Source organism: Rhizophagus irregularis, chromosome 23 (genome assembly GCF_026210795.1).
Source record: "Rhizophagus irregularis chromosome 23, complete sequence".
Classification (NCBI taxonomy): Eukaryota; Fungi; Glomeromycota; class Glomeromycetes; order Glomerales; family Glomeraceae; genus Rhizophagus; species Rhizophagus irregularis.
In genome coordinates, this window is record NC_089451.1 from 2,713,740 (window position 1) to 2,726,022 (window position 12,283).

Genomic DNA, 12,283 nt, shown 5'->3' on the forward strand with positions numbered 1-12,283 from the left:
ATGAATAGAATTTGGGATTTGTGATACTTTGAGGCTAAATCATATTCGACGCCTAAACAATTTTGGCGAAGATAATAAAAAGTAAAAAAAAACTTCTGCACGAATTCTTCTAAATGGATGCGAAAAAAAAACAGTAAAAAATACAAGATTTTTTTTTTAAAAAAAAAAAAAGAAAAAAAAGAAAAAATTTACAAGAAACAAGCATTCGCTTAAAAACTTTATCCTATCATCGGAACATTATGTAAGTAATAAATTTGAAGATTATGTATTTTAGAAACCAATCTTTTAATTATTCTATTTTTACTTCTTTTATTTCATGATTTTTTTTTGTTCAACAAACAAAAGATTTTCGAATGTATCATTATCATCATTGTTACAAATAACGATAAACGTTTATACTTCCGAATTCCGATAACTATACTAAAATTGATTATTTAAAAAATTTTTTTGGATGTTTATTCCGATCTTTAACTACCGATTATCATTTCATCATTTCATTGAAAATTTATAAAAAAAGAACAATAAAAATATTTTCCTGTTTCTTAGTACAACAGGAATTTTTTTTCCACGTCGATCATATGAAAATCAAAGGGCACATACCGAATTCTATTTATTGAATAATAATAAAAAAAGTAGTAACAATAATGATTTGTCATGTTAGACCAATTTTGATTTTTCAAAAGAAAAATGAAAAATTATAATTTCGTTCTGATGTACTTTTTTGTTGCTTATGCATGCATGTAATCTGCATTCAATCATCAACGTGCACAGTTTTTACTAATTTGGATTTTTTAAATGATAAATTAATAACGCGTAGATCCTTCTTTTTTTGGATAATGCTAGGCAGCATTACATAATTCTGGCCCAGAAGAGATGCGTAGCTAATTATAAATGAGTATTTATTATATTTATATTGCTCGGAGCCTACCGTGTTACTGCAGTAGATTTTTTTTTTTAAAATAAATTGTGCACTTTCACGGACTTTACTTTCTTCATCTCTTCTTGAGTTAAAAATACAGTTATATTTTTATTAGCTAAAAAACTTTTTTAACAAAAAACATGGAACGTAAACAACGAAATAATACATTTACTAAAAATGTTGCAAACTATCTTAATTTTAATAAGCATAAAGACGAAAAAGACATAAATTATGGAAAAGACGATATCACTATGAATAAAGAAGTTTATCAAATTGAACTTTGTCTGGATGGAAGATTTGCTGCTACATTCGATACAGGTAAAAAAAAACTCATGAATTTTATTAGTATACAATTATGTGACTTAAACTTATATCGATAAGTTCCTTTACCTTTTTTTTTTCTTTAAAAAAAATTAAATAGCAAACCTTCGGATCAAAATATTGCAGAATACTGATTATCGTCCATTTATATTCAATAAGAAAAAGAATTTCAGAAATGAAAATGAACTTGAAGAATCCGTTGAAATTGATAAAACAATCGCTTATTTTAAAATAAAAGATGATTTTAGTATTGACAAGCTCTACGACCAAGACCCTCCTCCATTTGATGGCAACAACGTTGGCTTTTCAGACAATGATGAAAATGAAACAAAAAAATCCAATTTTAGATGGTCTTTTGATATATCAAACATGCACAAGAATAATGACAAATATTTTATTTTTGTCGCCGTATCTCGTATAAACATTGAAGAGGATATGAAAGGAAAGAAAAAGGATGAGGATATAAAAGGAAACGATAAGCAGAAAAAGCAGAAAAAGGATGATAATGGAAAATCTGATTATGAAAGAGAACCATTTAGAAAAAGGATATTTAATTGTCCTAACGAACATGAAAATATACTATCCAACGATGAAACTAGAATAAATATATCATCAACTGACGAAAATATTACCGCAACTAGTAACACAACAGATGAAAGTAAAAAAGGAGTTGAAAAAGGAGTTGCTATTTATCGTATTGAATTAAATGAGAAAAAAGAAAAAGAAAATTATGTTCTTAGTGCTGTGACTTGTTATTCTTATGAAAAAATTTCAGGAATATGTAAATTCATTGAAGCTTCAAATGATGATTATTTAAGTAAAGATGATTCAAGTAAAGATGATTCAAGTAAAGATGATTCAAGTAAAGATGATTCACATAATTCTGAACTGAAGAGATTTACAATATTGAATTTCCGTGGAATATATAATATTGAATTTAATGATGATTATGATTTTTTGAAATTGAATGAAAAATTTGAATATCCACAAAATATTAGATTTGTATTAGACCATTGGCTTACATTTGCTGAATTTGCTGATTGTACGAATAGACTTCTTTCGTGTATTTATGATAAATATTTTTTGGTTACACGATATAAAAATAGCGAGCAATCGCTTGAAGGTAATTGCTTATTTATCTCGTCTTAATAATGTTAAATATATTTATAATATAATATATTTTTTAGTTTATGATCTGGCAAAAATGGAACATGAAATTGGTGCAAGACTTGTTAAAAATATTGTAGATGAATATATTGAATATATTTTTTCAGTTAGTAGGTTGCAACTTTGCTTTACTCAAGTTAATACTGTTAAGTAAGTTGTTATGTTAAAAGTTATTAATAATAATCTTTGATTGGTGCATAATTTCACATTATTAATTATAAATTTATTAGATTATTTCATATAGAAAATGGCTTGGAAATCGCATCAAAAAAATTTAAAGAACTAGAAAAAATTTATTTGTTGGAATTTATTGATAGTGATAAAAAATTACTCATAATAGGCCAAGGTCTAAAAAAAGGCGAGGATCAAAAAGACGAGCTAAAAGTAGAAGATCTGGAAGAAGGTGAAGATCAAGAAAGTAACAAAGATAAGGAAGACAAAAAAGTGCTGAAGTTTATAATTTGGGATCTGTACAATACCGGCGAACATGAATTAGTGGAGTTACATAATTTTCCAATTACTAAAACTAACATGGATGATATTTACACTCGTTTAGCCATAACTTCGGGAAATATTTTACAAATCGATGATGATGGAAAAGTTTCATCTGTTCTTAAAAAAGTTGAAAATGAAATCAATAAGAAAAAATTAGATAAAGCTGCAGGTCCAAATATAGTTTTAAAGAACATTTTTGGAAAGTTAAATGGAAAAGATGATAAAAATCATACTTTATATTACGATAAAAACATAAATTTCAAACAAATATGTAATGACAGAGAGCCATGGTTACCGGGTGGTAGTAAAAGGACTTCTTATTGTCTTTATTATAATGAAAAAGGAACAGAAACAGAAACTTTACAGCTTATTGTTGGTAGATCAACTGTTCAAATTTGGCATCAAGTAAATGATAGTAAAAACAAAGATGTACTTCCTAACAAAGGAGAAGCCTTTCTTGAATATATATGGTCAAATCGTATTCCAGTAAAACAAGAAAGAGAAATAACGAGTTTAAGAATTGAAAAGTTTGAATATGGACCAAATTATGGATCAAAAAGTAAAGAATATGATTTTTATTTAAAAGTTTATTGGTTTGAAAGAAATGATAGTTCAAAACAGGAAGAGCGTAAAAAAATGACAGAGCAAGAAATAATAAAGGAAGAAGACGATGAAATAAATCGTATAGAAAAAGAATTAAAACAGATTAATAGTAAAGATAATGACCTAAACGAAGCGGAAAAAGAGAAAAAAAGACAAGAAATAATAAATAATTGTGTAAAGGTAAAAATACGAGAAAAAGTGATTCGAGGAAAAGATGCTATTAAAAAATCTCATGTAGCAAGACACGCTTGCAAAGCATTAGAACATACAAGAAAGCGTTATAAAAGTAAAAGCGATGCGGATAATTATAAAGTAAGTTAATTTAATTAAAGTTTATTTATTTATTTTTTTTTTATAAATAATAATATTAACACTCATTAACGCTTCTTATTAATAAAAAGTATGAGAGGTTTTCTAACTATATCGAACATATAATCTGGAGATTTGCTAAATATGAACCAGAAAATTTCAGATTATTAGATATTCGATATAATCTTATGAAAAGTTTAATACTTGCTGATTGTGATCGTTTAATAAAATTTATATTATTTGGATATGAAGAAACCGCCAAAAATAAAATTGATTACAGACATGTACCAAGTAGTAAATTATGGCCAGGAAAAAAGTTTTTAAAAGATGATGACCTTGATTTTGACGAAAGAGAATATGGTCTAAAAAAGCAAGAAAATAATGATCTTAACGAAAGAAAGCCAGAAAATGATAGTATGAAACAAGCAATTTATTATTATTGTAAAAAGATTTACCTTTACTTTTTCAAAAGAGAGCCAAAAGAGCCAGAAAATAATATGGAACTAGCAATTTATTATTGTAGAGGTAAATATAACTTCAGGATGCAATATTATTGATTATAATCAAAATAACGTTATTTTATTTATAGGTCGTGAGCTTAAAGATGCGATTAAAGTTGCTTATCTTTTGGAATATTACTCCAGAAATCCTACGAATTGTGTGGGTTGGATGTGTACCGTTTCTAAGGCAATTCCTTTATTATTTAAATATAATTATGGTTCGTTTTTCTTTTTTAATTTTAATTTTATTTTCATCCAAAATTTGTGAAATTTATATATATTTTTTTTTTACATGAAACTTAGACGATTTTGCCAGGAAGTTATTTATCAGATGTTTTGCGGAGGGTCATCTCTCAGGTCAAGATCCTGACGAAATTATTCCAAAAGGATACCTAGAAAATTACAATAGTGACATCAAATTTAGGGCTCTGATACCTTTAGTTAAGTTGAAGTCTGATGAATCTGCTAAACTTAAGTGGTACGATCATAATTGGATTTGGAACAAATTTAAAGATTTAATAAATAAACTCAAAGGATATAGAAACTTCGAAAAATCACCATTAGCTTTACGAATTGTTCCATTTCCTGGTTTTACTATAAATAGCATTAAAAAGAACGAAAAAAAACTTAACTTATTTGAAGAATTTTTAAGTCCCCTTTTGTCTATACTTATACCAAAACCGCGTCAAATCAAACAAAGTGAAACGAATAAGTTGAGTCCTTTTTCTAGGATGATACTTTATGAGAATAATGGTGATGTTTATGACAATCCAGCAATTGAAGCAGTTATCAATTTTCGTTGGCAAAAGACAAAATATTACTTGTATTTTCTCTGCCTTCGTTTTCTGATTTTTGGCATTTGTTTTATGTTAGTTAGTTTGGCATATTTGGATCGTAGTTTTATTGTAAATGGAAATCTTTTATTAGTTTTGATTATTGTATTCTATTATTTGGCAATTTATCTATTTATTATTGAAGTGAAACAGATTCGTTATCGTGGACCTAAAAAATATATGCTTGACTTACTTAACATTGTTGATATGATTTCTATTATACTTCCTGTAACGGTAATGTCGATGATGCTTGATAGTTTTCAACTTTCTGATGGTTTTGGAATTATTGAAGAATCTGATTCCAAATTAGTTGTAGAGATATCATTCTCAATTTTTTTAATTTGGATTCAATTTGTAAGTTTTTATTTATAAATGAATACTTTTTTTCTATATAAAATTAATTAAACAATTTATTAATTTTTTAGATTTTATTTCTCCGTATAAAAACAAGTAAAAAGAATACATTTTATTTAATTATTATTTGTATATATACATATATTTTCGCAATGAATTATTAATTATTATATTATTTTTCCATTATGCATCAGATATTGGAATTTATATTTATTACGTTGTAATTATTTTTGAAGCCATAATTCCATTTCTTTGGTTTATGTTTTTTGTGATACTTGCATTTGCACACACAATGTATTTAAATATTTTATTATTATTTCCAAGTTATTGATTTCATTTCCAAATTTCAATATAATTAATTTTTTTTAATTTTATAATATATAGGTTTATTCTGCTTAGAGATCCTAATAAAAACATAACAATTAAAAATTCTACATATAGTGGAAATGCTACAAATTTATCAACAAATGAGACACTTAATATTACACTTAAATCTGATTTTAATCCTAAATCTAGTGATGATAATCCATTTTCAACCTTTTCTACAGCAATGGAAGCCGCATATTTTTGGATTAGTGGTGATTGGGTTCAAAGAGATGATTTTGAATATTGGGCTGTTGACTTCTTTACCTTGATTGCTAGTATATTCCTTGTAATCATTTTACAAAATATCTTGATTGCTTTTATGAAGTAAGTATTTTTTTACAAATTTAGTAACATAAATTATTTGACATTCTTTTATATTTATTTATTTGCTTTATTTAGTGGTGTTTATACAACAGCAGAAACTAAAGGCAAACAAAAATTATTAAGATATCAAGCAAATTATATAGCAACATTTGAAGCATTACATATTCATTTTTCGGGACCTGAACCTGAACCTCAACCAAAACATATATATTACTTTAGTCTAGCTAAAAATTTTGAAGAATGGTATGATACAAGAAAAAGAGAACAAGGTGCTATTTATAAAGATTATGAAGAAGAAGAATCATCTATATTTACGACAAGCGATATTTTTAAAGAACGTGATTATGACAAAAGATCATTTTTAACATATAATGATAATATTAAAATTATAGTTAAAGATTTTATTAATTCAGTGAATGATAATACTAAGAATTTGATTAAAAGAGCAATAGATAAAAATTCAATTGAAGAAATTGATGATGTGGAAGATGATTTAAAGCGTATATTAGAAAAATTGGAGAAAAAATATTTGTAAAATTTGATTTGTATATTATTTAAAAATCTTACAATTTTTTTTTATTAATTTTTAATAATTATTTATTAATCGTAATTGTTTAAGTCATTAGTTATTTTACTTTATTTATTTTTTTTTCGACTTTTTTTGGGTCGTTGAAGTTCACGTGACTTTGAATATTTGTATTACTTCGCATTTTTTAAAATATGATAATATATTAGATAATTGATATAGAAACGAAATTTAATATTCAGTCATAGAAAATGTAAATAAATTTGCTTAATAGCTTATATCTAATATTTATGTGGACATTTGAAATTGGATATTATAGCATTGTTAACGAGAAAGGAATTAGAACTAGTCAATAATAATTAAATTATATAAAATTTCTGTTGAAACTTTATTTTTGTGATAGTACTGTATAAAAAGTTTCAGTTAAAATAAACTACAGTGCGTACAACTATTGTGCAAATATGGTCATATGTAAACTTTTTTTTTTAATAATGAACCTGCCTTCTGTCACATAAATAAAGTTGGTCATCAAGTTGAATTACATTTACTCTAAAAATTATACATAATTTTAACAAGAATTGGCCATTATATTTTAAATTTTTATCAGAAAATTTAAGATTTTAATAGAAATCTTTAGGTATTATCATAATATTAAAATAATTTGTTTTATCATGTTTTTTTTTTTGAATAAAATCGTCTACCACGATTTTTAGTACATTATTATAAAGTATTATTAAAATCAATAAAATAATTGATAAGTTACATATATTTTACAAACATATTTTACATCTATATATTATTAATAAATTATCAAATTAAGCATAAATTATAATCTTGAATTTTATTATGATAAAAAATTGAAGAATAAATGGCTGTAACCAAATATTTTTTGAAAAAAAAAATTTGGCCAAATTCAATGCATTAGTTAACGCTAAAATTTGATAAATAATTTGGTAATGATCTACAAATGATCAGCAAATGCTGGCTAAATGTGCATAACTTTCTAATCATTTCATTAATTTTGATGATACTTTAACAATAATGTGCTATAAATTATAGCAAACAATTTTATTAAAAAAATTAAAGCATTGATGAATAAGTTATTTAATTTTTATTAATACCTAAAGATCTCTATTGAAATCTTAAGTTTTCTAATAAAATTTAGAATATAATGGCCAATTCTTATTAAAATTACATATAATTTTTAGAGTAAATGTAATTCAACTAGATGATTAACTTTAATTATACGATAAAAGGCAGGTTTATTATTAAAAAAAAAGTTAACATATGATCATATTTGCGCAATAGTTGTACGAATTTAAAGGTGCCCGGTGACTTATTGGTGGGCACTGTATTTGTTTTATATATATATAAGTTTAATTTATATGTTTTTCAGTTATTGAATTTTTTCATTATCACGAACCGTAGTAAACCAAATAATTTATAAATTTTACTATATTAAAAGACTTGCGAAAAAAACGTTTATATATTAGAAAATAACTATCCCGCTTTTTAACATTTACTTTAGTATATCTATTAAGAATGAAAACTAGTTATCCGACTAAAAATAAGAGCAAATTAATAAATTAGGGTTGCACCGAGTTAGCTGATCGATCTGATCAACCGTTGCGTTGTGGAAAAAAAATTAAAAAAAAAAATAAAATTTTTTGCCATTAAATAAAGAGAATATTAGAGAAATTTTATTGTAAATTTTATCAACTTATGAGAAGGATGTAAAACTCACCACAAACCTAACCTGCCAAAGAAATAAATTAATTTAGTCCGAAAATATTCAACTTTATACAATAATTTCAGTATTTTTATTTTACAAAAAATCGAAAGAATGTGAATTTTCTTTTCTTTTTATTTTACTATAATACGAGCATTTCCTAAATAAATATTATTATATGTCATAATTCATGATTACATACTACAGTAGTATCATAGTATGTCTTAAAAAGTAACGTCGTTAATTGAACTTTACATTTAATGTTAAAATTGCCATCTTTTTTATGGCGGATGAAAAAGTACTTTGTCTCCGGATTTTTAATTTGAAAAATAAGCGCTCAAATATTAACAGCCAGCCTGCATAAGTAAAAATTGTAAACATGAAAGTATTTAATATCTTTAATTGATTTATCATAAAAATTTAGTTGCCATCATTAAACATTAAATGAATTCTACTTTAATTCTTCATTTCTTCATAATTATTATAATTTATATTTGAGTTTTCAATTCTTTCAACAAATATTAAAGGTTAGGTTGCGATCATCATGGTGAATAAACTTTGATTTTTGCAGATTACAAATTTTAAAAAAGACGAACCCACTAAAAATGTACCACTAGAAAAAGAAAAGCTTAAATCATATATTTTTTGGTGGTGTTACGCGAATTTTATGTGCATGTGATTTCCGATATTGTGTGATGATCCGATGAAATTTCGGTACATTTGTGTACACGTCGATTTCCGATGTTACGAGACGATTTACGCCGATGTATAGTTATTTGTGTATATCAGTTAACTATATTAAAGATATTGATTCTATATGATAAATTTACTTATATATTGTTTTTATATTTATTTTAATTTATTCAATTTATTTATTTATTATTAGTTATTTTCTTTATTTTCTTTATTTGTATTATTTATACGTATACAATTTTATTAGAATTTATTAGAAGATAATTGTGTGAGAATTAGTTCAATAGTATTAATTGTCCAAATTTATCAATTGTGTTCTATTTAAAAGTGGCTTACAATAAAAATTATCGCTATTGTAATATTATGATGAAACATTGACGATTGGACATCTATAGATTAGATTTCGCCTTTGATTGTTAGAAAAAGAGATGGCAGTAAGATATAAATATGCCTCTACCAACTCCATGATAAGGGAAGGGACCTATATAGTTGTTCTAGAGAATTTTCCCCTATCCTTTTATTCGTTTTATTGTAAACCGAAAGGATCCTTTTTATTAAATAAAATCGTTACGTTTTGGCTATTTACATTGTTTCTATATATTCCATATAATATTTATTATATATATATCGCGTATTACTATTAATCGTGTTTTATAGTTGGTTACCTTGACGATTCTTAACGAACAATACCGGAAATACCTTGGATAGGTAGTATTGAGTAAGAATTTCGTTGGTATCCGTGTAGTTATACGATATAAGTTATCCGCCATACGTCCCTTAATTGCCGCCTTTATTCGGTAACAGTGGCAATGATCTACATATTAATTTTACTGCGCCATTAGTTGGGCGATTTATTTTCATTAAAAATGAATTTGATCCCTTCATTTGGATTCTAGAAAAAAAAAGAAATGTGGCGTACGTTTATTTTGAGTTGCCAAATTTAATTATATTATGCAATTATTATTATTTTTTTTTTTTTAACGAAGTCAAATATATTACTTTATTTAGAAATAAGAAAAATTACAAAAAAAGAAAAGATCTACATTTTATAACATTTAGTAAAGAACACGATCGAACTATACTATAATATTATTAGGGACTTAAGATTTTATGTTCAAAAGAACTATCTACCATCCTGCTCACCCAAATAGGTTCACTAAACTATCCGCATAACTACTACTATTCGTATGGACTTCGGTAATGTTATATAAAAAACTCGCCACAACTCCTTTAACTACTACTACAGTACAACATCAAAGATAAAAAAAAACAATACTGCGAAACACTACCGTAATCAACAATATTATATAATCTATTGTATTGCTCCAAAATAAATATGACTTTGAAGACTTTGTAGATTAAAGTATTTCTTATTTTTTATTATATTATGCAATTAACATTATCTAAAAGCTGATTAATGTTAAAAGCTTATTATCAGTTTTTATTTTTGGTCAGTTAATTTAGCTTGTCGCTTAGGATACTTTTTCTGGGGATCATCTAAAGTGACCATCATTACGGCATAAATGTGACAAACAATTGGGTGACGATTAGGTGTTCACTAAACCGAAAAATGGATAGTGTGACATAATGGGACTACTATGATCACGTGCGTGATACTACGCCGCTTCTCGTTTTTTTCGTAATCTTGGAGTAATTTTGTTAATCGGTTAATATTAACGCTACAGAAAATATACTTTAATAAAATAATATCAATTGCAATATATCTAAAATCAAATTTAATAATTTATTTTATATCAGCATATTCTACCTACTGTGTTAACCTACAAAACCTACAAAGTAATTCTTATTTTTATAACTCTTTTTTTTTTAAAAAAAAAGAGCTCACTTTTTTAGTATTAAAATTGAAATATAATAAACATTACAATGTTATTAAAAACAGATTCATTTTTCAGTATTTGATAATTTTATCACTCATGTTATTATCACTGAAAATAAGGAAACTCAATATTTTTCCGAATATAAATTTGGAATCTTTTTTTTTCTTTTTTTTTTCTAAAAATAAAAAATTATTTTTGGTTACAAAATGTAAAAACTACAATCCAAAATTTCAAGAAACCTTATTTAAAATTGAGTAGCCATTTTTGTATGTCAATGTACATTTTATAAGTGCATCTTTTTTATTTTTCGATTTCGCTTTAATAATAGAGGCTTGGTAATTTATATAGTAGCTAGTATATGATCATATATTCAATTTACGTACTTCTTATTTTATTGTAACGTTATATGTTCTGTAAACATCATTTAGGCAGTTTAATTCATTTTTATTGTTGAAATACTGTTTGGATAAACCTTTCCTTATTGAATATGAATCTCGCAGATTAATTTGACATAATTTATTTTTACTGTAATATTTAAAAATAAAAATCGATCTAATCTTTAATAGCTGCGATGACACAAAATTTCAAATCAGGAGTCATAATAAAGAATCAGGCGATTTACCGTACGAAAGTTTTTGACAAATAATTTTTTTAATTGAAAAATCTTAAATTAGTAAAACTGTCAAAGTAGGACACAGTAAAAAGTTCCTATCAAGTTTTCGTATAAAAAATGTAAAATATGTTAATATAATCAATTTAATACAATTATAAGCATCCATTCGTACAATATTTGTAATAAATATGTAGTATTTTTTATTTAGCATTCAAAGTAAGTTTGTATATTACTTATTAGATTTTTGTTTTACATATGTGTAAATTATATAAACATAATATATTAAATATGTTAAATATGTATTAATTTGCTAAAAATATTTATAATATGCTATACTAAAAATAATTAATAAAACTATTTATTACATTGAATCTTATCATATTTTCGTTCATTATCATCATTTTTCTGTCGTGTTATATTACGCTTACGATTAAAACGCCTTACTTGAGGGATTTCTTTTTGCTCTTCATCATTATGTAATTTTTGTGTTGTTTACGCTTTCGACCACAATGTTTTACTTGAGGAGCCTCTTGATCATCTTCATGTCTCGTTCTTCATCACTTTTTGTTGTATTACGTTACACTTGTGACTAGAGCGTCTTACTTGAGAAGTTTCTTTTCATTTTTCATTATTGTGTTATTGTGTGTTGCTTTATGCTTGTTACCATAATCTTTAACTTGTGAAACTTCTTGA

General features: G+C 25.2%; 1 protein-coding gene across 1 annotated transcript; it reads left to right on the forward strand.

Annotated features, from left to right (window-relative positions):
- Nucleotides 1-1,059: 1,059 nt before the first annotated feature.
- On the forward strand, nt 1,060-6,726 carry OCT59_015553 (uncharacterized protein; the record flags this gene model as incomplete). Its single annotated transcript, XM_066140094.1, has 11 exons — nt 1,060-1,237; nt 1,341-2,363; nt 2,428-2,557; nt 2,638-3,817; nt 3,907-4,339; nt 4,404-4,532; nt 4,618-5,501; nt 5,573-5,597; nt 5,696-5,795; nt 5,886-6,191; nt 6,267-6,726. 11 exons carry the CDS (start codon nt 1,060-1,062, stop codon nt 6,724-6,726), a joined length of 4,848 nt encoding a protein of 1,615 aa, XP_066002909.1.
- Nucleotides 6,727-12,283: the final 5,557 nt, after the last annotated feature.